This window comes from Chrysemys picta, chromosome 2, assembly GCF_011386835.1.
Source record: "Chrysemys picta bellii isolate R12L10 chromosome 2, ASM1138683v2, whole genome shotgun sequence".
In the NCBI taxonomy this organism is placed as follows: Eukaryota; Metazoa; Chordata; order Testudines; family Emydidae; genus Chrysemys; species Chrysemys picta.
This window is the reverse complement of record NC_088792.1, coordinates 158713135-158738492: the sequence shown is the minus strand read 5'-3', so window position 1 is coordinate 158738492 and position 25358 is coordinate 158713135. Positions and strand designations below refer to the sequence as shown.

The 25358-nt window shown below is 51.6% G+C and overlaps 1 protein-coding gene across 7 annotated transcripts in view; it reads left to right on the top strand.

The window, feature by feature from the left end:
- Nucleotides 1–22442, top strand: part of BMP1 (bone morphogenetic protein 1) — an 83231-nt gene extending 60789 nt beyond the window's left edge. For 2 of the 7 annotated variants that reach the window (XM_005285113.5, XM_065584568.1), the window contains exons 8-20: nt 272–387; nt 3250–3352; nt 5159–5275; nt 5600–5745; nt 7955–8150; nt 8670–8795; nt 8995–9155; nt 9963–10143; nt 17921–18046; nt 18331–18458; nt 18970–19183; nt 19882–20132; nt 21484–22442. In XM_005285113.5, the coding sequence (XP_005285170.2) occupies nt 272–387; nt 3250–3352; nt 5159–5275; nt 5600–5745; nt 7955–8150; nt 8670–8795; nt 8995–9155; nt 9963–10143; nt 17921–18046; nt 18331–18458; nt 18970–19183; nt 19882–20132; nt 21484–21618 (2000 nt within the window). In that variant the 3' untranslated portion in view covers nt 21619–22442. Of the gene's footprint in view, nt 1–271; nt 388–3249; nt 3353–5158; nt 5276–5599; nt 5746–7954; nt 8151–8669; nt 8796–8994; nt 9156–9959; nt 10144–16822; nt 17214–17920; nt 18047–18330; nt 18459–18969; nt 19184–19881; nt 20133–21483 lie in introns of those variants that run through there. The other 5 variants (XM_005285112.5, XM_065584567.1, XM_008168656.4 and 2 more) reach the window with 3 other exon arrangements.
- Nucleotides 22443–25358: the final 2916 nt, after the last annotated feature.

The following is a 25358-nucleotide window of genomic DNA, read 5'->3' as shown; positions in this document are numbered from 1 at the left end:
TGTCTGGGGTCTCCCTACCCTTGTGCTGGACTTGGGGGAAGACTGGAATAAAATTCTTTCATCTCTCCGATTTGGATGTCTCTTACCCCCTATCCATCTGCCTCTCTCACTCCCTGCTCTGGCAGATTTATGGGGGTGTGGGTGGCAGTCCGTCGGCCTTTGTTCCTTCTGACTGGGGCTGCTTGTGAGGGACGCAATGATTTGGCTGGGTGCTGGGGGTGGCTTTGCTGCTGGGTTTTTAACCCTCCGCCCTATCCTGTTTTGTTCCCAGCCTGTGGAGAGACCCTCCAGGACAGTCAGGGGAATTTCTCCTCCCCAGAGTTCCCCAATGGATACCCTGCACATGTGCACTGCGTCTGGAGGATATCGGTCACGCCGGGGGAAAAGGTACCAGAGCCCACCCCGAAGTGTCTGGGGTGGGGCACACAGTTGCAAAGGGCTGGGGGTGAAGGGATTAAATGAGGGAAATCCAGGTGTTGAGTGGTGCTTTTCTTTCTTGTTCCTCCTTCTTCCTAGTTCCCTTTTCCTTTCTCTGTCTCTCCCCCCCTCTCTTGCTCTCCTTCCTCTTTCTTCCCCATTCTTCCCTTCCTGCCTTTCACTCTTTGTCCCTTTTCCCCTCTTCCCCTTTTATCTTCTCAGTAGCCCCCCCACCCCACCCCGGTGGAGCACTGGATGTAACACCATACAAATCATCACCTTCTCTCCTTCCACTCCTTTGTTCCCCTTGTGTTGTGGTTCCTTCTGCCACACACACACACTCTCTCTCTCTCTCTCTCTCTCTCTCTCTCTCCCATTGGCAGGTCAGCCCCAGCTTCTAGTGTGCAATGTGGTGTTTGCTTTCTCATGGCAGCACCCCCACTCTGGCTGGGATCCCATATTCTGGGAAATGTCTTGACAGCCGCAGCTATTTAACTGCGTGCTCCCCAAGCTCCATTGCGCTTCTCCGCATTACCAAGGATCCACTGGAAGGGTCTCGATATGGAGCGCTGCGCCCCATTGGAATGTTAGCCCCTCCTCCCATCTCATGCTTTCAGGGTCACCAGGCTCCAATCAGTTAGGGATGGGAAAGGCCAGGAGAGCGTGTGCCTTCAACGCGGGGGTTGAGACCATCCTCCCCTTCCCACACTGCCAATAGGAGGGGATCCCAGCAGGATCCTGGCTTGGAGACAGGGGGTCAGGGAATGGAAAAGGTGTGAATCACTGCATTAGAGCCATCAGAGCCATTTACTCTTTGGGGCAGGGACTGTCACTTTGTTCTGTGTCTGTACAGCGCCTAGCACCATGGGGCTCTAGTCTATGGCTGGGGCTCCTAGGTCCAATTGTAATACAAATAGATAATGATCATTAGAGCACTGAGCCCATCTCCCTGCAAGGACAGGGTACGGGCCCCAGAGCCGGGACATCACACTGATGTGCTGCTTCGCCTTTGGCTGTGCCTGCCTGTGTGGGAGGGGCAGTGGGAATGTCAGTAGCCGGCAGCTGGTGCCTCTTGGGGGTCTGAGCGCTCCTCCCTAGAGTGGGGGTCACCAGAGAACAGGGGCAGTTTGAGCCAGGACCCAGCCTGCTACTTGGGTCACAAGCAGTGGGGACCTTACTCTTCAAACAGCCTGGTTCTCCCCTTTACCCTCAGCCTGTGTAGCCAGGCACAGTGGTTCAACCCTCCCATTCCGTCCTGCTGTGCTGCCCACTAACAGGATGGCCGCATGTTCATGCCAGCTGGGGATGGAAAAGGCCTTGTGGGCCATCCCCAGTGAGGTTAGCACAAAGGCGGGGGCTATTCCCTGGGGCTTTGGCCAGCCTGTTGGAAATGTCCCAAGCGCAGGGGGGCTCCCAGTGCTTGCCTGGAGAGGGACACAGAAAGATCTCTCCTTTGGGAAGCTTTTTCCCCTGATGATCTGCCTGAAGACCCAATCCAGAGCCTGCTGAAGTCACTCGGAAGGCTCCCAACGAGTTCAAGGGGTGTTCGATCAAGCCCTAATTGCTCCTCTTGTTCAACTTTACCCCATTCCTATTAGTCAGACCATGCTAAAGTTCCCCATCCCCCCACCCCAGCCTTGCTGTTTTCTGCCTGTGAATTGTGCCAGCAGACGGCTCTCTTGACTTTCCATAGTTAGCAGCTAGCCAAGCTAAGCAACTCTACGTATTTAGTGCCTCTGGCTGCCATATCTCAATGCAAGCACCTATCCATCCCTGAGCCCTTCAAGACTTTGGAGAAGGACCCAGATCTGACAATGCCCACACTTGGGTTGAGTTGTGATCTGGAGCCAGGCTCTGCAGTCTAGGCCCATTTCTAGCTGGAGGAGTTAATCAGTTGAGCTTTACACAAAGTCGCGATAGCCCGAGTTGGGGTTTCGTTACGGACTCATAGCTTGGGCCAGGTTCACATGAACCTGGGGCCGGTGCTTTGCTTTTCTGACACCCTGGGATGCTTGTGGTTCCCACCTCAAAATCCAATGAAACTCTGCTATTTCAGCGGGACTTCCATTTGAGTTTCTGCCATTTATTCCACCCTGAAGTTCAAAGCTAAACCCAGGGTGCGTGGCCTCCCACAAACACTTTCCTGTGTTAACTGACATCTTTCCTCAGCCAGCGGTTACAGCGCCCAACGATACTTGCCTGGGGTGATCACAATAACAGATGGGCCTTGGACTAGCTGCAGTGCAAACGCTCTGCTTTCAGAAGTTTGTGCCTGTGACTAGTGATTTGGGGTACCTCACTTGTTAGCTTCCCAACTTGAAGTGCCTGAATGGGCTGTGATGTTCAGACAATGCTGAGCATCCCGCTCTGCAAGTCGGGCCCCCTGTAGGGTGTCTAGTCACTTCTGGAAATGTGCAGGCCTTTGATCAAAGTGACATCTGGACACGGTGGCTACCGGAGCCCTATAGATACCTGAGGTGAATGAAAGAACTTTAGTTGAGCAGAGAATGAGATTAGTTCATGACTGCACCAAGTGGAAAGCCCTACTGCTGCTTTTGGGTTCACGCACCCACTCCTGAAGCCTGTTGGAGGGAGATGGCTGGAATGGCATAATGATCTCCTGGGTGGGTTTGAACCTGTGAGCTACAGTACTGCAGCACAGACTAATATCACATCAGCTAAAGGAGTAGCTCTGTGAGCTGGCACCAGTAGTAGGCTATTATCCTGTCATGGACTAGCCATCAGAGGGGGAAGAGGCACTCACTTGGCCAGTGTGTTACCATAGGGTCCCTTCATGGGAGGAGTTCAATCCCTGCTTGTTTTCCCTCTCAGATCATCCTGAATTTCACGTCCCTGGATCTGTACCGAAGCCGGCTGTGCTGGTATGATTACGTGGAGGTGAGAGACGGGTTCTGGAGAAAGGCCACACAGCGAGGTAACCAACAGGAATCTTGGACGGGTGGGCCAAGCTATGCTGTGCTGCTGGAAGTCAGCCCCTCTAATGACCCCTTCCTCCACCATTAACTCCCAGCTCTAGTGATGCTCTCCCTCCCCGCATTCCCCGCCTTCTCTGCTTTATTTGCTTGTGGCAAGGAACTTTCCGCAGCGATGCTGACCGATCCACATGCTGTCAGCCAGAGTAGGCAGAATAACCAGTGTCTTGGGCCTGGTTTTCCTCTCACTCACCCCATTGGTTTAAATGGGGTTAATCCCAATTTACATGAGTGTGAGATCAGAAACTCACCCACAGAATCATAGGGATATAACGCTGGAAGGGACATAAGAACGGCCACACTGAGCCAGACCAAAAGTCCATCTAGCCCAGTATCCTGTCTTCCAACAGGGCCAATGCCAGGTGCCCCAGAGGGAATGTACAGAACAGCTAAACATCAAGTGATCCATCCCCTGTCGCTCATTCCCAGCTTCTGGCAAACAGAGATTAGGGACACCATCCCTGCCCATCCTGGATAATAGCCATTGATGGACCTATCCTCCATGAACTTATCTAGTTCTTTTTTAAACCGTTATAGTCTTGGCCTTCGTAAGATCCTCTGGCAAGAAGTTCCATAGGTTGACTGTGTATTGTGTGACGAAATACTTCATTTTGTTGGTTTTAAACCTGCTGCCTATTAAACATCAAGGAATCATCTAGTCCAGTGTTTCATAAACGACTGGTCTGGGGACTGGCGTCAGTCCCTGAGATCTCCCTGACATAGTTTAGGAAGGCAGCAAGCTGGTCCCTGGTATCAAAAAGGTTGAGAAACACTAACTAGTCCATCCCCTAGTGCCGAGGCAGGATTAAGTCTACCTAGATCACCCCAGATAGGTGTTTGTCTAGCCTGTTCTTATAAACATCCAATGACGGTGATTCACTCCCCCATGTTCACCCACATCTTCCAAGTGCTTTGCAAATGAAGCTAGTGCAACTCCCTCAACCTCAGTGGAATGACCTCTGCATGCGTGAGCGCTGCATGTGACCATTAGCAGATTAACCTAATCCGCATGGCCCATCTGGCAGGCAGGCGAGTCAGTCACCCCATTCTGGGAAACAGAGGCACTGAGAGACATGATGGGCCAGATTTTCCAAAGATCTCAGCCCTCCCTCAGCGACACTCTTTTGAAAAATCTGGCCCTTGAAGACTCGCCGAGGGTCACACAGCGAGTCAATGCTGGGAGCAGAACCCAGGAGTTACTTGATTGCTAGTCCCCGGCTCGACCACTAGCCCACGTTGCCTTTTAAAAATGGCTGATTCAGACTTACGGCTGTACAAGCCATTTTCAACCAACCAGCGTAGGGGCCTGCAGAATTCCTTACCCAGGGGCAAAAGGGGAGGACCTTCTTGGTAACTCGCTCTAGCCCTAGAACTTGATCTCTATGACAATGATGACATAAATGTTCCCCAAAATTCCACATCCTCACATTCTGGGCCACTTCTCTCTCTCTCTCTCTCTCTCTCTCTCTCTCTCTCTCTCTCTCTCTCACACACACACACACACACACACACACACACACACACACACACACTGGAAACATCAGATGTTTGTGAGATTGCATTGGACTGAATGGCCATTTTCCCATACCAAACTGGCCACATTCCAGTGCCAATCAGGTATTGTCGGGAAGCGATGTTGCCTTGCCAAATGCTTTGCTCCACAACTGCAATGCAGGGAGCAGAGGGTGTGAGCCGCTGGCAGTAAATGCCATCGAGAGATACCCAATAAAGCACGTGTCCTTCTCCAGGTAGGTTCTGCGGGAATAAGCTCCCCGAGCCCATCATCTCCACTGACAGCCGCCTCTGGATTGAGTTCCGCAGCAGCAGCAACTGGGTCGGCAAAGGGTTCTTCGCCGTCTACGAAGGTACCGGGCTCTGCCCCTGGGACTGGCTGAGCCGCTCGTGTTGGTGCGGGGAGGGAGGTGACTCCGGGGGGGAGCGATTCCATGCAGTATCTCAAGGGTTACTTTTCTTTGGGGAGGGCTGATTAGGATTGTCAGTGCTAAGCCTTCTCCTGGGAATGGGCTGGGTGGTACCAGGCCCTCCAGATAACTTTCTCCCCGGGGGCTGCCCCCAAATGCTAGGGCCAGCCTGGCAGCAGCACCACCGCTCCCCCAGGCAAGTGTCACCCTGCTGTGCACTGCCTGGGCCGCTGCTTACAGCCGGGCTGGCATTACCTTCTCTTGCAGCCATCTGCGGGGGAGAAATGAAGAAGGATAACGGCCACATCCAGTCTCCGAACTACCCGGATGAATACCGGCCCAACAAAGTGTGCACCTGGAAGATCACGATCTCTGAGGGCTTCCATGTGGGGCTCACCTTCCAGTCGTTCGAGGTATGGGCAGCACGAGTGTCCAGCCCGCACTGTGAGTGCATGCAGGGCAATGGGCACAGGGCATGGAACCTTGACGCTCGCCGTGGCCCAGATCCTGAGACATGCTGAGCCTCTGGGACTCTCTCTGGCCCTGTTGAGGCTGGCAGGAGCCCAACACCTCTTGGGATTTCACCCAACACTTCGGTAGCCTGAAGATTCCAAAGCGCCTCCAAAGCATTAATTGGTGAATCCTTGCAGCTGCTGGGCGAGGGGGCAGCATTGCCCAGTGGATAGGGCATTGGGCTAGGCTTATATGTTCTATTTCTGGCTCTGCTGTGACATACTGGGTGACCTTGGGCAAGTCATTTTCCCTCTCCATTCCTCAGTTTCCCCATGTGGGTGTAATGATCCTTTAAGCTTCCTGAAGGAAAAGCCCCATATAAGAGTTAAGTATTGCTATCTTACCCACGGTAGAGCTGAGATACAGAGAGGGGAAGTGACTTGGCCGAGGTCACTCAGAAGGTCAGTGTCGGGATTATAACGCAGAATGCTTGATTCCCTATCCTCTGTTTAAACCCCTTCTAAATCCCTTTGGCAGCACTGAGAATCTGAGCCCTAGATCACACCTCACTCATGTTAACAGCAATTCCCATTAGTCTGCAGCAAACGTGTACTCTCCTCTCTTTTCATCATCCCCTCCTCTTGCCCAACAACAGGCAGGCTCACAGAAGTCACCACATGCCTCCACTCCGTAAGCAAAGCCACAAAACTGAGTCATCGGCACTCATCCGAAGTCACCCGCTGGCTCTTCTCATTAGAACAGCGTTCCTTAGCAATGAGAAACCTACCGGCGAGCTCGCTGTAGAGACCGTCAGAACTCAGAACATCCATCCCCTGGGAAATCCAGAAATTGCAAAATTTCCTTGTGCCCGAAATCACATCGACAAGTGAAAATTTCCAAAAATTCCCACGAAATGAAATTTCAAAAAACCTGGTTTTGTGCTAATATCGAAACGATCTTGTCGAAGTGCTTGGTTTTGAAGGAAGCGTTTTGACTCTTGATATGATATTAATCGAAATGTAGTGCTTTGCCCTTATCGAAACAAAACCTGCACATCATTTTTCATCCAAAATATTGATGACAAAATAGTGAAACGTGTCAATTCCATTGAATCTATATTTTCCGACAGTAAACGGTTCTGCTGGAGGATTTCTGCCCAGCTCAGCTCTATAGCGGTAGGAAGCCAGCATGGGCTTGAGGTCAAAGCCGAATGGGGCAGGGAGTTGTATAATTGCACCTCAGCCGCACCTTGGAACAGCTCCGCCTAGGCAAGCGTCATTTGCCTTTTCAGGGTCTATGTACACTGCAGTGGAGAGATCTGATTGCAGCAGGGGGTGCCATCCCCGCGCTAGCTTTGATTGAGGTAACTTGCTAAAAATAGCAGTAGAGACTTAACAGCGCAGGTGAGTCCATACCGGGGATCCAAGGAGGGCTTGTATTTGGGCTGCTAGCCCGTGCGGCCCTGCCTTCACCACTGTTTTTAGCAAGCGACCTCAATCAAAGCTAGCCCAGGTACACGTGCTGCAGTGACACCTCCCACGCTTAGCACAGACATGCCCGTAAATGCACTTTACCTACCCCTTGTGGGCTGGCTTATGCTTTCTCGGTGGTGTAAATCAGGTGTCCCTGCTGAAGGCATTAGGATCAGACCAGTATAGAAGTGGTTCAAGTGAATGCAGAATCAAACCCTGCATCCCCAACTTCCATTTTGTAGCTGCAGTACCATGACCCCCACTCACACACCTGGTCTATACCTCTCAGGCCTGGTTGCATGTCGAGTTTGTGTACTGGGGTATGAAATTGCTCGCACCTTAACTGAACCTGTAACGTTTCTCCTTTGGATCAGTTGAACTAGGTCCTACTCCCTTCTCTGCCACTGACCTGCTGGGTGACCTTGGGCAAGTCCCTTCCGTGCCTCAGCTTCCCAAATTTTAAAATCATGGTATTTCCCCTGCCTGCTGGGGCTGTTGTTCAATTGCTTTGGGATCATTAGCTGAAAGGAGCTAGAGTGACCAAGTGAAAGCACAATGGTTTTGGCCATTGCTACTGGATTTGGGAGTTAACCTCAGCAGGTGAAGTTGCCATCTGACTGATCAGGCCCCTGAGCAGCTGAGGGATCCTTGGGAGCCCTCTGGTGAACTGCTGTCTTGCCTGCTCCCCCCGTCCCAGATCGAGCGGCACGACAGCTGTGCCTACGATTACCTGGAGATCCGGGACGGCAGCACCGAGTCGAGCAGCCTGATCGGCCGGTACTGTGGCTACGACAAGCCCGACGACATCAAGAGCACTTCCAACAAGCTGTGGATGAAGTTTGTCTCGGACGGCTCCATCAACAAGGCTGGCTTCGCCGTCAACTTCTTCAAAGGTACCGGAGCCTCCTTCGTCTCTCCTCTGCCGGCAGCATCTGGAGCTCATGTGGCAATGGACCCTTTCTTCTGAGCCTCCTGGTGTATGGGATGGGCTTGGCACAGCGTGCCGGGGTGGATGGACTCTGCTTGCCAGCGGGAAAGGGGCAGGCTGAGCTGTTCCCTCATGTCAGCTGGGGGAAGCTCTTTGGCTTTAAAATCCCAACCTTTATCTTTGGGCTTCCAGGAGTAGAGGGACCAAAAGCAAGCCCAGTCCAAGGTATGGCCCAACCCGCTAGCAACTGGCCGGGAGCTTAGCTTGCTCAGAGGCCTCTCTCTTTTCAGGCCACTGCTCCCCAGTTTTTCTCCTGAGTGCTCAATTGGGACTGCAGTCCCCAGCCCTGCTTGGTTCCTGTCCTCCATGGGGGGCTCTGAGAATGGCACTGCCCCCCTTGCTGGCCAGCGCTGAGACGTGGCCCTGGCAGCCTGTTCCAGGTGTCCCGCTACCAAACCCTTTCTCTGCTTTTATCCCCTCGCAGAGGTAGACGAGTGCTCGCAGCCCAACAATGGCGGGTGTGAGCAGCGCTGCGTGAACACCCTGGGCAGCTACCGGTGTGCCTGTGACCCTGGCTACGAGCTAGCTTTGGACAAGCGCCGGTGTGAGGGTTAGTATCTACGGGTGGCCGTGACCCTTCCCTTGACCCTGCTGACCGCCCCAGAGCTGTAAGTGCTCTTCCCCCCTGCACCTAGCCCTGCACTGCTCCAGCACACCCATCTGCTTTTGAGCGGTGCCTGGCCTAGAACAGTCAAAGTGTCACGCAGGAGGGAAGCCTGGCCAATGCTCCCATGCTTTGTACCCTGCAGCCGCCTGCGGAGGCCTCCTCACCAGACTCAACGGCTCCATCACCAGCCCTGGCTGGCCCAAGGAATATCCGCCCAACAAGGACTGCGTCTGGCATCTGGTGGCGCCTTCCCAGTACCGCATCTCGCTGCAATTCGAATTCTTTGAGACCGAGGGGAATGACGTGAGTACCAAGGCCCCATCTCCTTATGGGAGGAGCTCCTCCTTTCTAAACTCCTCACCGCCACCTGCAAAAGACCAGCTTGCTGCAACTCCAAGTGCAGATCCCTGCAAAATTGTAAGCCCCGGCATGCATGGTCTGGGGGTAGGGGGAGGCATGGCTGCAGAGGGAGGTCAGATGTTCATTTCTCACGGTGATTCTACGTCCTGGTAAGTGCATGAGTCAAAGCCAATGTAGTAGCTCTCAGAGGAAGTGAGGGACTTTTCTACATTGGGTTGGTTGTTGCACTAGATTCATAGACTCTAAGGCCAGAAGGGATCACAGTGATCATCAGAGAACTTCCCTGAAATTAATTCCTGTTTGAACCAGAGCAGATCTTTTAGGGAAACATCCAATCTGGATTTTAAAATTGCAATTGATGGAGAATCCACCACGACCCTTGGTAGATTGGTAGATTGTTTCAATGGTTAGTTACTCTCTATGTTGAAAACGTGCCCCTTATTTCCAGTCTGAATTTGTCTAGCGTCAGCTCCCCGCCACTGTCTAGCTAGTGCCGATACAATGGTGCAAAGCTTCCGTATGCAGGTGTGCATGGCTGTAAATCGTGACCTGCCTCCCCCCGTTGCTAGTCACTTTCTGCACTGCTGCAGCACATTTACAATGGCGGGTAAGCCCACTGTAGACAAGCCCTGAGCTCAGTGCTCTAAGCCCTTGTCCAGATGAGCCGCTGGTCAGCTCCTGCTGGCTGCCTCTCCTTACCCCATCTCAGCCCGGCTCCTCTGTCTGTTCCCTCCACCCTCACCCCAGCAGGTGTGCAAATACGACTTTGTGGAGGTGCGCAGCGGGCTGTCGGCCGACTCCAAGCTGCACGGCAAGTTCTGCGGTGCCGAGAAGCCCGACGTCATCACTTCCCAGTACAACAACATGAGGATCGAGTTCAAATCCGACAACACCGTCTCCAAGAAGGGCTTCAAAGCCCATTTCTTCTCAGGTAGACCCACCAGCCTGCGGCCTGGGTGTCCTCTGTCCCTCCACCCCCACCCTATCGCTAACCAGCTCCAGCCGCTTACCTATGCCTAGAGGGTGCAGTCCCCAGCCCCTTTCACTGGAGGACACTCTGCTGCCTCCAGGAAGTTCTATGCAGATGCTTCCCCTGCTCCACCTGCAGCTGCACCGGAGAGCCAGGAAAGAGTGGGGAAACATGTTCGAGGTTCTGCAGCTCATTCCAACTAGGAGCAATGGCCAGATCCTCAGCTGGTGTGAACCAGCATCGGTGCTACACTGATTTACACCAGCTGAAGATTTGGACCAAAATCCCAGCCAGTAAGGGATATGTGCCGGCTAACACAGCCGTATGCCAGCTCATGCCTATGGGCCTTCATTGGTTTCAAACAAACTTCCCACATGAGTATTCCTCCAATGCAGGAAGCCTGGGCATTGTCCACTCCCAGCTAGGAAAGCTTTTAGTGGCATTGTCTACACAAAGACTGAGTGCGTGGCCAGCTGGGGTGTGAATCTACAGCCTGCCGCACACTAAGGGGCTGGGTGGACCCTGCTACCAAGCACTAAAATTTCCCTAGTGCACTTTGGCACCTTGCTGCTTGAAATTCCAACTTGCCACGCGCTAGGTCTCGGAATAGACACGCCCACATGCTTCTTATTTCATTTGCAAGGCTAGACCTTGAAGTCAGCCTCTAAACCTTTAGCCCCTGCAGTCAATTACAGGTGCAAAACTGCCAGAGCAAATGACAGAACCAGCGTACGGCTCCAGAACCAGTTGTCATTGCCTGCCTGACTTTAAAAGATGCTGAGTTCCCACAGGGCACCTCTGCAAATCAGACCCCAGATATCTAAGTGTTGTCATTTGTATATGGAATTATTAATGATGTGTATTGCAGTAGCACCTAGGAGCCTTAGTCATGGACCTCTTGTGTTAGGCGCTGTATGAACACAGAACAAAGAGAGGCCCTGCCCCAAAGAGATGGGGCACAACTAATCAGATGGCCCTGCCATCTGATTAGTTGTGCTACATTTAACAGGACGACTCCTGGGAAAGCAATGAGCTGCCCTAGCCCCTGACTGCCCTTGGTGCTGGCCTTCCCTTCCCAGGGCACTGCATTCTCTAGCATTATTGTATCATAACAGCTTCAAGGAATTTGAGCTATCCGAGTGGGCCACTTCTCGCCTGGGCTACGAGTGTCTCCTCGCATCGCCTCCTCCGCTTTGCCTGTCCCCGCGGTGCATCCCAATCCCTGGCTCTGCTTTGACGATGGCACTGTCTGCTCAATGCCTTTGCCAGTTGTCCCTCCTACGGCCGTGCTGGGAACGTGGCAAAGCATCTGCGCTCCTTCTCTGCTTGAGGGTGTCCCCTCTCTTCCTTCTCTTGCTGGGATGTGTGCTGATCTAGAATGGACTAAAAACTCTCCCCGACTAGTAACAGCGGTGAGATATTGACCCGTCCTACTGTCTTGGCTATGCAGGGTCATTTGGATCCCTGGCTTGTACCTTATGCAGCAATGGAATTGCACTGGGTTTAAGTCTAAGGCATTGCACAGGGTCTAAGTCTAGGCAGGATTTGTCCTGAGATCCCTTAATTATGCCATGGTGGTGAATCATCTTTGATACATGTAGCCATTCAGCTGCCTACGCTCCTTGGGTTGGGTCTCCTTCCTTTAAAGCAGACAGGGAATGTTGGGACAGTTCCAGTGAAAACCATTACCTGCTTATTTCCTGTGTGGTGTGTGTCTTTCTCTTCTTTCCTACACCAATGCCTTGGAAGCAGTGTTAGCTTTTGGAAATCCTTTATCCGCGTCTTTAAAAAAACCAAACTCCTGGGTGAGCTCTCCAGCTGATGTAAATCAGCGTAGCTCCATGGAAGACCAGCTGAGGGGCTGGCTCAAGGACCCCAATTCATTTTTGTTTAGGACGGGTTTTAAGTCTGGGCAGGATTTGTCCTGAGGTCCCTTCATTACGTTGCAGCTGCAAATCGTCTTTGATACATTTCATACATGTTTAGGACATGGTTATCTTTAAGCGCATGCTGAAGTCCCAGTGAAGTCCAAGCGACTGAAGGACGTGTTTAAAGGGAAGCACATACTTCTTGAATAGGGATGGATTTAAGCATATGCCTAAGAGCATTCCTGAATTGGGGCCAAAGAAAGTAGAGCAATGATGACAAACTCCTTGAATCCCCAATGGATTCCTCAAGGTCCTGGCCCCTTCAAGCCATCTGCCTGAGCAGTTTTGCCCTCAAAGCTCAGAGAATTTCCTACAGCTCCTGATGAGCACCCTGCCCCATCCCATGCTGCCACAGGAGACGTTCCAAGGAACCCATCCAACAGGGCTTCTGCAGCTCCTATAGCACCATCACGTTGCTTGTTAATCAAAGCCTTCTGCAGCGGCTGGAATGAATGAAGAGCCAATGGACGGGCTGCGGGTATGGTATTTTTGTTTTATTTTTTTAAATGAAAACAAGGCAAGTAAGGTAATCTGGCCTGGCCCAGCCGACAGGAATCGCCACCATCCAACACAGAACAACCTCAGATAAACTTCAGCAGCTGATCATCCAGCAGGATTGCCGAGGCATCCGGGTAAGTGTCTTATTCTCCTCCACTTCCTAGCTTAATGGCCTGCTCCTGGATCCTTTAGTCACCTAGGTGAGTGAAATCAGGGCCCTGCTGAAGTCAATGGGAATTTCATCATTGACTTCAATAGGGTCAGGATTTCACCCGTTCGTTTAGTGGCACTACTTGGGTGGGAAGGGGCTGCAGGATCCCAGGCGCCGGTTTAGGTCTTTCTCAGCCTTTTGATGTGCCTTGTGTTTGCTCCCCTGCCCCATCTGCCATTGTAGAAACACAGCATTCTCCAAAGACTTCCCAAATCGCGCCTATCCACCCACAGAACAATTCAGATCCGTGGCTTTATAACTGCAATGGCCACTACACACCCTTGTTTGCATTTTGTGGCAACTAGGGAACCGTAGGTGACTTCTCAGGGAGCCCCCAGTTTGTCCCATGGGTTCTACTCGCTGGAACGTCCTCAGGCTGTGGATTACCAGAGGTGCCTGCTGCTAATGAGGCCATAAAAATATCCCTTCTCTCTCTTCACTCAGGTCACAGCAAGATGAAGCTGGAGGACACAAAGAGAACTGGATTCCCTATTTGGTGTATCACCCCTATTTACAACCAGAATATTCTATTGTTACAGTCCAACACCAGGCAGGGCCAACTATGAGCAGCTCCCAGATGTTTGTTTGGCTGGCTGGTCTCCTCTCTAAATGTATTCTTATACCCTTGGTCCTCTCTGGAGTTCTTGGGCCACTCATGCTCCAGATTCAGGCGGGAAGCAAAGCCTGGCCACCACTGTCCGGTTGCACAGGAAGGAACCCTCCCATCTTTGTGACTGAGTCATGTTCCTCACCTCCTGCGCTACTTTGGGAGCTGGGGATAAGCAGAGGCAGCTGGCAGGAGGCAGATCACTCTGGATTCTACCTGAGAAAACGCTGTCTGGGACCAGAACTAATGGCATGGGTTAATGTGGGTGCGTAAGTTAGACAAGTAAACGAGATCAGCAAGAGAGAGAGCCGTGGTGGAACAGCAGCTGTTGACCACCCGAACAGAAGACATTGGCTGGAATGTCCTATTCCTTAGCAGGTGCTGCAGAGTCTTGGTGCTTATCTAACCACGCTTAAGGAACCATTTCCACTGGAGCTGCCAGTGTCAGTGCTCAGGTAAGCTCCCCTTCTAATGTCCCTTCCACACTGGAGCATTGCTTCACAGCTGTATGTTTGTGTGATTCAGTACCTCTTGGGCTTAGGTATCTTTCTGGCCTTTCATTACTATTGTGCAGTGTTATCTGCCTAGTTGTTGCCCTCCATCCCAGTGGTGGCTGCATTTCATCACCGCTACATGTGGCCCTGCTCCAGGAAAGCACCTAAGCACATGCTTAACGCTGGAAGTCAGTGGGACTTAAGCACGTGCTTTGGCCAATGGTGTGCTTTCGTGAATCGGGGTGTGTGTCGCTACAAACGGGTGTATACGGCCCAATGCTGCATCGCTCGATTGCGGTGGGATGCAGATGGAAAGCAGAATTGGGCCCAGAGTTTGTAAGGTGCTTTGGGATAAATGTCAGACGATATCGTTATTGCTGATTATTTATTTTCAATGAATGAACTGATAGAATAAACAGTTACTAAAGACAGCTTTCCAGTGGGCTCTTTTCCTATGCAAATTCTTTCTTTTAACTCCCCATCCCAGGTTTCCCTCCTGAAGGGGGTTTATTACGCACAGTTCCCTTTGCAGCCCCCTAGTCTTGATTGACATGCTTCTCCCCCCTGCTCTGTTTGCTGCCTGTACAGTTAGGCCTTTCAAAGCCCCCTCCTCTGCCGCATCATGAACTTTGAGCTTTCTGGTTATAAGCCCCCAGGAAACAGGTCTGGCCATGTGCAGCAGTGGGCGGTCAGAACAAGGGGGTACATACCGTTGCACATGGGGGTTGTAAAGGCACGTCACCCCTGTTCTTAACAGCAGCCAGGCTCGTAAGAGTAACTGGACCATGCATCATGCTAAACAGAGCCCTGCGTGCATGTTTAAATAAAAGAGCCTCCTGAATGCAGCCTGTAAGCGGTGTTTCACCTGGACCCTTGCACACGGGAGACACCTGGCTTCCTGGGGGGTGTTCTTTTCCCCACAAGACAGCACGGTCACACAAATTTTGCTATTCTTTGTATCATAGTAGCACACCTAAAGGCTCTAACTGAGATCAGGCTCCTATTGTGCTAGGCGCTGCATGTGCACAGAGTAAGGGACTGGCCCTGCCCGGCGGAGTTGACCATTTAAACAGACAAAGGAAGGACTGTTAAGCCCCAGTTCTACAGATGAGGAACTGAGGCAGAGAAGTGAAGCAACTGGCCCAAGGCTGCATGGGGAGTCTGGGAACAGAGCCTGAGTCCCAGTGCGATGCCTTAACCATAAGACCAGCCTTTTGCTCCAGCAAACCTTTCCTGCATTCGTGCTGTCTTGTGGGGAAAAGAACAGCCCCCCGGAAGCCAGTTGTCTCCCGTGCGCAAGGCTCCAGGTGAGACACCGCTTATAGGCTGCATTCAGGAGGCTCTTTCAAAGTGTTCCTGCATTCCTTGTTGACTAGAAATGGGTGCTTCTCGCAGACCAATCACTCTTGATGTTTAAACCCTTGACTGTGTGCTTGGCACTGTACAGAGCTAAAGGAACCACAGCCCCTGGGGGCTTACAGTCTGAACATGCAGTGCACGCGAGAGCTCACTGCAAGACCAGGGGCTGGGGCCGACTTACTGCTATTTTTAATACTTGGTTGTCTGCCCCCAGAGTCAGAATCTGCCATAAGTGGAAATCTCCAAATGCCCAGTCTTAACTGTCCTGTTATTATTTGTATTCCAGTGGTGCCTCAAGACCACAGCCGAGATCAGGGCCGTGCTGTGCATATACATAGTGAGCAACAGTCCTTGCACAAAGAGCTCACCACCTAGACAAGGCTGACAAAGGGTGGGAGGGGAAACAAGAGGCCGAGAGAGGGGAAGTATCTTGCCCAAGGTCACACAAACAGGTCAGTGGCAGAGCTGGTAAATAGAACCCAGGTCTCCTGGCTGCCAGTCCAGTACACTATCTGCGTCACCGTGCTGCCTCTTGACCTGTCCTACAGCCAAAGAAATTGCCCATAAAGATCATCTAACCTTCCCGGCTGGAAGCCCATGGGGAGCCCTAAGTAACCAGCCTTCCTACACATGCTCCAAAGCCTGGAGACAACGTCGCCTTTCAGGGAGTTCTGCTATGTGCAGGGGCAGGTCCTTCCCGTAATAATTGCAGCCAGGGTTCAGCGGAGCAGAGGTAAGTGGGCAGGCGGGAGGATCTCCACACACCATCCTGTTCCAGGTGCCCAAAGTGCAAACAACGAAACCTCAAATATGGTCTTCCAAAACCTCCTCCAAATTAACACTCTGCAAACCGTGGGCAGTTCCTGTGCCTTCTCAGTTATCTATCTGGAGGGCTATCCCCCACGATGCTCATGTCCCCCACAGGAACAATGTGGAATTTGTATTGGCTTTTAGCAGGCGACAGCTAGTGAAGACTTTATTTGACTGATAGCTTGAAAGGGCCAATTTGCTCCCAATACTCCCTTGTCTCAAACCTCTCTGGAGTCTGCCAGCCCACCTCTGCCTCCTTGCATTCTCCTCTATGCAGAGCTAAAGCTGTGTTAGGCCAGCGAATGTAGGATAACATGGGAAAGGAGGAGATGCTTCTGCCCTGAAAGGAACACTCCCCCAAGCGCCTTTAGGGGGTGCTGCACCAGAAAGTTCCTCCCGACTGGCCCATTCATCACTTAATGCTGGAGCTAAAGTTTGCTTTCAAGAGCCAGAGGGAAAGGGCGGGGTGTGACTCCGTGGGCTCCGGTAGATCTTGACGCCTTTCCCTTGTGCTGTGCCTCTCCTGTAGTTTGGCAGCAGTAGCTGTGTCTGTGCTTCCCCTTTTGTTCGGCTCTGTAACACTTGCTACTGAGTATGGCCCCCGCTCTCTGCATGTCCCACTGCCCCCCAGCCCTTTACTTGGCTCCCTTACCTTGGTGTCCAACTCTCCTTCCGGGCACAACAGCACCGATTCATTTTCATTTTCTCTCTCTCTCCCTCTCTGTCATTTCAGAAACGAAGCAGCAGCCGCAGCCCCCGAAAGCTCGCCCACCCGGCTTGAAGTTCCGCCTGCAGAAAAGAATACGAGGCCCTAAAGGAACCCGGCCAATCCTCCGTTCAGTTCCTCAGGAACACCACTGCCCCTCCAAAGGATCCAGGGAACAGGGAACCAATGTCCTTCCGTTCTGTCCTAGTTCACAGCCTCGCTCAGAGAGTCGCCCAGGCCCCAAATTCCTTGCTTGACAGAACTGGTTGTTGGCTTTTTATTTTTTTTTATTCACCATTGTTTTTAGACTCCTCTGGTTTGTCATTGACCAGTTGACCTTTATTTCCAATTTTTATTGTGTCTGTGACATTTCCTATTGATAAGTAAAGAAGGACACCATGTCCTGGTCTTTCTTGCATCTTTGGTTGTCCTTGTGTCTGTTTTTCTACCTACCCGTCTGTACAGTAAGCAGGTAATGGTTGTGTCCCATATATATTGAATTGATTTCCATATGGAGTTAGCACAGGGCAAGATTTGTAGACACGGAGCTTGGTTCTCCTCTCGCTTGCACTAGTTTTGTGCTTCAATCACTGCATTCGCTTTGGTGGAAGTGAGAGTCAGGGTCAGGCCCATAGATCTGGTTGCTGCTGGAAATAAGAACTTGCTTGTCTGATAGTTTCCTTCCACTGATAGCTGAACGTTTCGAGTCCAGGTCCAGGGACTTTCAGTAGCAGAGCACTCAGAGTCTGGGAATAGTGAGTGAGGTATCATTTAGGCACTAGTTGGCACAATTTGTCTCCATGGAAGATGTTTCCACTCGAACAGGCGGTGGTACGGATTGAGGTCCCATAAGCTGATGTTCACCCCAGTGCAGAAGGGTCAGAGGGAGGCCCTGGACACCAATTCAGTCATGGAATTTAAGTGGGATTTTGCAATGCACAGAACCTTGTGAGTGAGCCTTCTGCACTGGGGGTGAGTCTGGCCCTTTCTGAACGGCTCAGCTGCCCTAGATTTCACCCCATTGAGAAGGGCCGTCCATTGCAATGCTGGCGATTCACCGTAACCCAGCAGGGAACAATACCTAGGCCCTGCTAAACCAAGGACTGCTTCTTTTCTTCTCCTTAGACAAAGATGAATGTTCGAAGGATAATGGAGGGTGCCAGCACGACTGCCTAAATACCTTCGGCAGCTACCAGTGCCAGTGCCGCAGCGGCTTTGTGCTGCACGACAACAACCACGATTGCAAAGAAGGTACGTGTGTCCCCAGGACGGCAGGGAAGGTTCGGTTGGCTTGCTGGGCTTCTCAGTGCACAAGGTCTCTGAAGGGTTTGCTGCCAGTGTCCTCTGGACCGTGCACAGGTTTCCCCATCTCTTCATTTTTCCCAGCAACAAGGGGCTGGCGAGGGGATAAACAGCTTAGCTGACCCTTTGGGAGTGTTGGGTGAGTGAGTTTGGGGGGTGGAGGAAGGATGGAGAAATGACCCTTTGGGGGATAGCCCCTGGCTGACTCCTTCTTTGGGATCCTCTTCCTGCAGCCGGCTGTGATCACAAGGTGACGTCCATCACTGGTACCATCACCAGCCCTAACTGGCCCGATAAGTACCCGAGCAAGAAAGAGTGCACCTGGGCAGTAACTACCACACCTGGGCACCGCGTCAAACTGGTAATGTATAGAGCAAGGGACTACCAGCAGAAAAACACACATGTGTTATAGTGACCGCAGCCACCGGTCCCTGTGTGAAAGATAAGACATCTAGGAATTTCCAGTCCGCTTCAGACCAATGGTCTGTCTAGTCCATTGTCCTCTCTCCAGCTATGTCCAGTACCAGATGCTGTGCAGGGAGGTGTATAGCCTCTATAATGGACAATGGAGCCATGACACACATGGGAGGAAGGGGACAATTATGCAGTAACATCCCCAGGGGACATTTCTTGTTAATGTTGCTTTGAGAGCAGTCAAATGGGATGGGAGTAGATTGCAGACAAGGTGACCTCTGCACAGGGAAATTGCCGGCTGCGACCAGACTAATGTGGCTCCTAACAGCATAGCCAGAGATGTGCTGTGTATGGGACTTGGAATGGCCCCCCATCACTGTCGTGACTTGAGATCCATAGAACTTCAGTGCTTTGCCACCTACTGTCATTGTTTCCCTCCGTCTCCTTCCCTCTCCCAGACCTTCACAGAGCTGGATATTGAGGGTCATCAGGAATGCACTTATGACCACCTGGAGGTTTACAATGGGAAAGATGCCAAGGCTCCAGTCCTGGGCAGGTTCTGTGGGGCTAAGGAACCGGACCCCGTCATCTCCACCAGCAACAAGATGTTCCTCAAGTTCTTCTCTGATAACTCCGTCCAGAAGAAGGGCTTCCAGGCCACCTATTCAACAGGTAATTGGGTTTTTGTTTACTTGGTGTTTGGTTCAGTGGCAGGTCCCTAAAACCTTCGGAGAGTCGTGGTGATGTCAGGCCAGGTGTGAAGCTCTGGTCCCAGAAGAGAGAGGCTGGAATATTATCCCACTTCACCCTTGTGTCTCCCTAGGAACTGTGGTGCTTTAAAGACTCCGAGGCTTGGCGTGGTTCAGTATTTTGTATAAGGTGTTAAATGTGTGGAGAGAGGCAAGGGGAGGAGAAGAACAGAGAGATTAGGGGTCATCGGCTGATAGTAAAGCAACGTTGAGAGGCGCAAGCAAAGCAGCTGCCGTGTTTCTTTTTGAAGTCACAATTTTGGGGGGCAGGATGGCTCAGGAGATCAGTGCTGGGACAGGGAGCCATTCACTTCTGCATGGCCCTTCTGGCCATCTATCTCACGGCTGCTCAGCGGATCCTGTGCAAAAAACACCCAAGGTTGGCAGACTAAGCAGAGAGGCCAAAGGCTGGATGGGGCCAGAAACTGAGCTCCACTCTCCCTCCTTCCATAACACACAGATGGGGTGGGTGTTTGAGCTCCAGGGTAGAGAGAGGCCCCCCGGGGCTGCCAGAGGGAAAACATTAGGAAATAGAGAAGAAATGAGATGACCCTCTCTGGCAATAGGTGCCCACCCTTCTTCACCTCCTTGCTATGCGCGTGTGTGTGTTCTTACTTCCAGTCTGCGGGGGCCAGATGCGAGCTGAAGTGAAAACTAAGGACCTGTACTCACACGCTCAGTTCGGAGATAACAACTACCCTGGGGGCTCGGACTGCGAGTGGGTGATTGTAGCGGAGGAGGGCTACGGGGTGGAGCTCATCTTCCAGACCTTCGAGATCGAGGAGGAGGCCGACTGCGGGTACGACTACATGGAGCTCTTTGACGGCTATGACGGGACAGCGCCACGCCTGGGGCGCTACTGCGGATCCGGGGTAAGCTCCTCTGCTGTGCTCACTTCCTTCCCACCCCTACCCTGCTTGGCCCCAGAAGGAGGGGAGAGCTGCACCACATCCCGGAGTGAAACCATGCGTCGCATGGCGCTCTGAGCCAAGAACTGATTGTTCGGTTTGGTGGCTGAACGGAAAAATCCAGGGGAAAAACCAAATGTTTTTGTTTGACCCAAAATGAATTTTTTCCCAAGGATTTTATTATGGTTTGTGGTGGTCTCCAGCCTTTTTTTTTTTTTTTTAAGTTTAAGCAAATCTAGCTAAATTTCTAAACAAAAGTCAAAAAGGTTTGTTTTGAAAATGTCTAAACGAACCCTTTTGACTTTTTCTACTTTTTTTTTTTCATTTGTTTTGAGACTAAACTATTCACTGAATTCAATCTGGATTTCCAACCCGGATAGGGGGTGGAGTCTGGACTGAAAAATGCCTTTTTTGGCAAATAAACTAGACCCTGAAAAAAAAAACTGGCCCAGCTCTAGTACTCAGCTACTGCAGAGATGGGCACAGTGTAAGAACCTATAGAGAATGGAATAACCAACGATAATGCAAAGCACGGCAAGCCCATTGGAGGAGAGGGGGAAACACCTACCCCTGGCAGGGAAGCGATTGAGCTTTCAGAGCTGGGGGAGAAGTGGTTGAGACTAGGGAGGGATATTTCAGTTTAACTTGGGTCCATTAGGAAAGAGAGGTTTCAGAGTAGCAGCCGTGTTAGTCTGTATCCGCAAAAAGAAGAACAGGAGTACTTGTGGCACCTTAGAGACTAACAAATTTATTAGAGCATAAGCTTTCGTGGACTACAGCCCACTTCTTCGGATCCGAAGAAGTGGGCTGTAGTCCACGAAAGCTTATGCTCTAATAAATTTGTTAGTCTCTAAGGTGCCACAAGTACTCCTGTTCTTTTTTTTAGGAAAGAGAGGTAAGCCAAACCGAAATCAGTGTCCACCCAGCGTCCACCCATTGAACTAACCCAGTTCAGGTGGGTGCATAGATAAGCCTTATGCTGCTAGCCCAGTGGCCGCCTAGGCTCAACTGTGCCAGTGGACGCCGCCTCAAGCAATGTGGGGTGTAAACTGCCCTACCCCAGGAGTTGTCCTGGGATTTAGCCCTTGCTGTCACCCCCTGGTGCCTTCGCCCTGCTCCCTCCTGGCTCCAGGGCTGTTGATGGTTTGCTGCTGACCTCCCTCAGCAGCAACTTATGAGGACGGGGAAGATGAGCCCAGCCATCCCAGAGAGCCTGTCGACTCTCTGGCCCCTGCAGTCTCTCACCCTCTGGGTTTGTGAGGGAGAAACAGTGTGCCCTGACTGGCTCTCTCCACTCCGTTGCCTCCCTCCCCAGCCCCCGGAAGAGGTCTCCTCCGCCGGCGATTCGGTGATGATCAAGTTCCACTCGGATGACACCATCAACAAGAAGGGCTTCCACCTGCGGTACACCAGCACCAAATTCCAGGACACTCTGCACACAAGGAAATGAGGCCCCACGGCCACCAGGGCCCTCGCCACCCCACGCTGGAGGGACAGTTCTTTTCTGTATAGAACAAATACATGCGCGGGGAGGTGGGGGGGAACCAGACAGACTGGATGGAGAAACACACAGTGAACCTCAGCACTAAGACACACTCACACAGAGGCTAAGGCACAGTCAGCTGCTGGCACCGACCAGATTGGGGGAGGGGGGTGTCTTATCTCTTTAAATATCCATTCCTGGGCCTCTTTTTGTTCTTTGAAGCAGGGGACCGCCCAAGCCAGCAGCAAATGTTCTTCTTAACCACTTTGCAACTACCGTTGATGAATCGATTGTATCCCCCAACTCCCCTAACCCCCCCCCCCCCCCCCCCGGGAGGTATCGCTTAATGCAGGAAAGTCCAACTGTATGGCAGATGTTTTCCTTTATAAACTTGACAAAGCAGGTATCAGCTCAGCTCTCTGAATGTACAAATCCCACAGGAGTGAAGAGCCCAGCAAACACACAGAAGCTGCTGGCTATCTGTCGTAACGATGTAATAAAAACTCTATCTTGTAAGGAGATGGCCATCGGCCTCTTTAACTCTCGTCTGTTTGGGGTTTTGTTTTAGTGATGCTCTTCTGAGAGACACCTAATGTATCGGAGTCCTTTCCCCCAAATGTACGTTCGTTCTTTTTAAAAGTCTGATCTCCAGTTGGAGTGTTGTCTTCTTTCATGACACATCAGTTGATCTAGAGACCGCCTCGAAAGCAATTGCGGGAAGGAGCCAGGCGCTACCTCCGGTCCCACTTGGAAAGTCTGCATCTAATAAATGGAAAGTGTTGCAAACAAAACCGCCTGGAGTCCTTGCTGGTGTGCGCCTGCTATCCAGGTATTCCCATCTGTGCTCACTCTCTTTTGGATCCTTTTTGGATCCGCTTTCATCCTCTGCCATCTGGTGGTTGTTTCCAGCGATGCTGTCACTTTCTGGGGTCTTGCTTTGTAGAAGCCATTGTCTCATTGGGTTCCAGTGGTGCTGGATCCTTCTTGGGAGCAATCCTAATCTCTTGGATTCTATGCTCGTGCCTGTTCTCCAGCTCTGCCATCTCTTTCGGGGCTCCTGTGGTAGTGTTCTGCTCTCCAGATGTTTCCAGCTATGATCGCTCTTGTGTGGATCCTTTTCTGCAGCCTTCTGTATCTCTTAATCTTCCGTGGGTCTGATTCTCCTTTGACACTCATGTTAATCTGGAGGAATTCTAGTGGACTCAATGAAGAGTGTCCACTATATGGTAAATGAGAAGACTAAAAAAGGCCCTATCTATCTGAGGCTTGAGTCAGCAAAACAATTAAGCAGTTGCTTAAAGTTAAGCGAGTACTTGAGTGCTTTGCTGATTCAGGGTCTTTGGGAGACAGGAAGGGCTTTATTGATCATATTTAATAAGTACTTTTTAAACATGTTTTTATATTCAAATAACATTTCCCCTCGCCCCATGTTGTAAGGGAAATAGCAGGAAAATATTACAGAGAAATTAAGAGAGACAAGAGAGACCTATAAGGTAACACGGGCATTTACAGTCAGCAAGGAGCAGAGTCCTGGGTCTGAACCCTGGCACGTCTGCATCTCAGGTTTGCTAATATGAAATGCTCAATCGCCGGCTCATTTTGCAGGAGGCGCCACACGTGCAATGCGAACCCGTGAGTGGGTCTCTCTGAACCAGAGACCCAAACTCCAGAGCGTCAGGAAAGCTCAGAGCCAGGGCTGAATTGTGCAGTCCAGGCCAGCTCTGATTGCAACAGCCATTCTGAAGCTGAGGAGCCTTTAACTGAGGCTTGGAACAGATTTGTAGAGCTCCTTGTCAAATGCATGTCAAGGGCAAAATGCAGACACTTGGATCAAACTCTCCATTCTCAACCCAAACAGTCTCCAGAGTCCTTGTGGGCAGAGCAGTCACCAGCTCTGTCATGGGCGTGCGGGAGGCACATGGGAAGGGAAACCACGCCCTGGAAACATTTATCCTCAGCTATCCCAAACTCATCCCCCTACTCCTCCTCTGTATAATCCAAGAAACAAGCTGAAGTTTGATATTGCCTCCATCCCCTTGCCCAAGCCTGCCTGTCCCTCTTCCGTTCTGTCTTGTGTCTCTCTCTACATGAGCTGCCTGGATGGCTTCTCTCCTGTGGCTCTGAGAGTAATACAGTGCTTTTCCTCCAGAAGGCTCCCAAGGCACTTTGTGAGCCCCATAAAGGGTATTAGCAACATTGGGAAACAGTTGCCCCTGGGGTGGGTGGCAGCTCTGTCGACAGCTAGCCTACAGGGCTGTGGGAGATTGGGAGACAACAGCGGAAACACCGACTCCAAGTGCCAAAAGATCTTAATGTCTTTGCAGAGGACACAGGATGTCAGCCTGCTCCAAAAGACACAGCCTGGGGTCTCATCTGATCTCCCTCGGAAGGATAAAGGTTAGATGCTCTAAGCACCACCAGAGACCTGCGTGGCCAAATCCTCAGACCCCCCCTCAGTTTTTAGGCAGCCCTTACTCAGCAAAACTGCCAGTAACTCCAACCAGAGTTTGCTTGATTAAGGAAAGAGCAACTGTGGACTAAAACCTGAGTCAGGACCTTGGGAATTGCATTGTTCTTTCCATCAGCTGCAGCATGTGCTGTAATTACCTTGCTAAGCAAACTGCTTCATTCAGAGTGTCCCCTCCATCCAAACGCTTAAGTTTCTCTTTTGCCAGCTGTAGCCTGTTGCTCCTTCCTCGGCCCAGTGGTGCTAGAAAAAGAGAATGGTGCCCAAATACTGTGACGTTGGATATCCTAGAGTAAATAGGGTGGATAGATTTGTTATCATTGACCTTTTCCAAAGCTGCATTCCTCTAGCCATGGCCTAGCTGGGACCCCCCGCCCCTCTCATTTAACACATGAGAAGGGCAGGGAGGGCATGACCCCCCACAGGGCCGGCTCCAGGCACCAGCTTACCAAGCAGGTGCTTGGGGCGGCCACTTCGGAGAGGGGCGGCACGTCCAGCTGTTCGGCGGCAATTCAGCGGACGGTCCCTCGCTCCTGCTCAGAGCGAAGGACCTCCCGCCGAATTGCCGCCGCAGATCACGATCGCGGCTTTTTTGTTTGTTTGTTTGTTTGTTTGGCTGCTTGGGGCAGCCAAAACCCTGGAGCTGGCCCTGACCCCCCAGCACCAGGTCATGGCCCCCAGCTGGAGAACCCTTGAATTTAAGGATTCCATGAAACCGGTCACTGAACTTTGTCCCGAAAGTGATTAAACTGAAATCCACCTCTTGAAGGTCTCTGATGACAGCCTAGGTATGAAACATGCTTATGACATCACCCGGGCAGCTGCTGATGTCACAGAAACCCCAGTGCCGGGCACAATACTCTTAAGTGAAGGTGGTATGGAGATGGGTCAGGTGAGCAGACAGGGAGCAGCATGAGACTCCAGAAAGAAAAATGGAAGGAAATGCACTACACCCCACGGCAGCTTTCCAAGAAGATTGGAGTCACCTACTCCATGGCCCAGTTCATAGTGCAGAGCTATCGCAGGCCACAGCACGCCAAAGCTCGCCAACATGTCACCCACCTTCAGCCAACTCCCAAAAAACAGAACGTGACTGTGTATAAGGCCCAGTGCACGTATTATGTCAGGACCAGGGGCCGAGGCCAGGAGTTAGCGGACTCTGACGCACCTTTGACATCTTGCTGCAGAGCAAAGGGGAAAGTGGAGGAGGAGATGTGTGGCTATGACGCTCCATTGACAT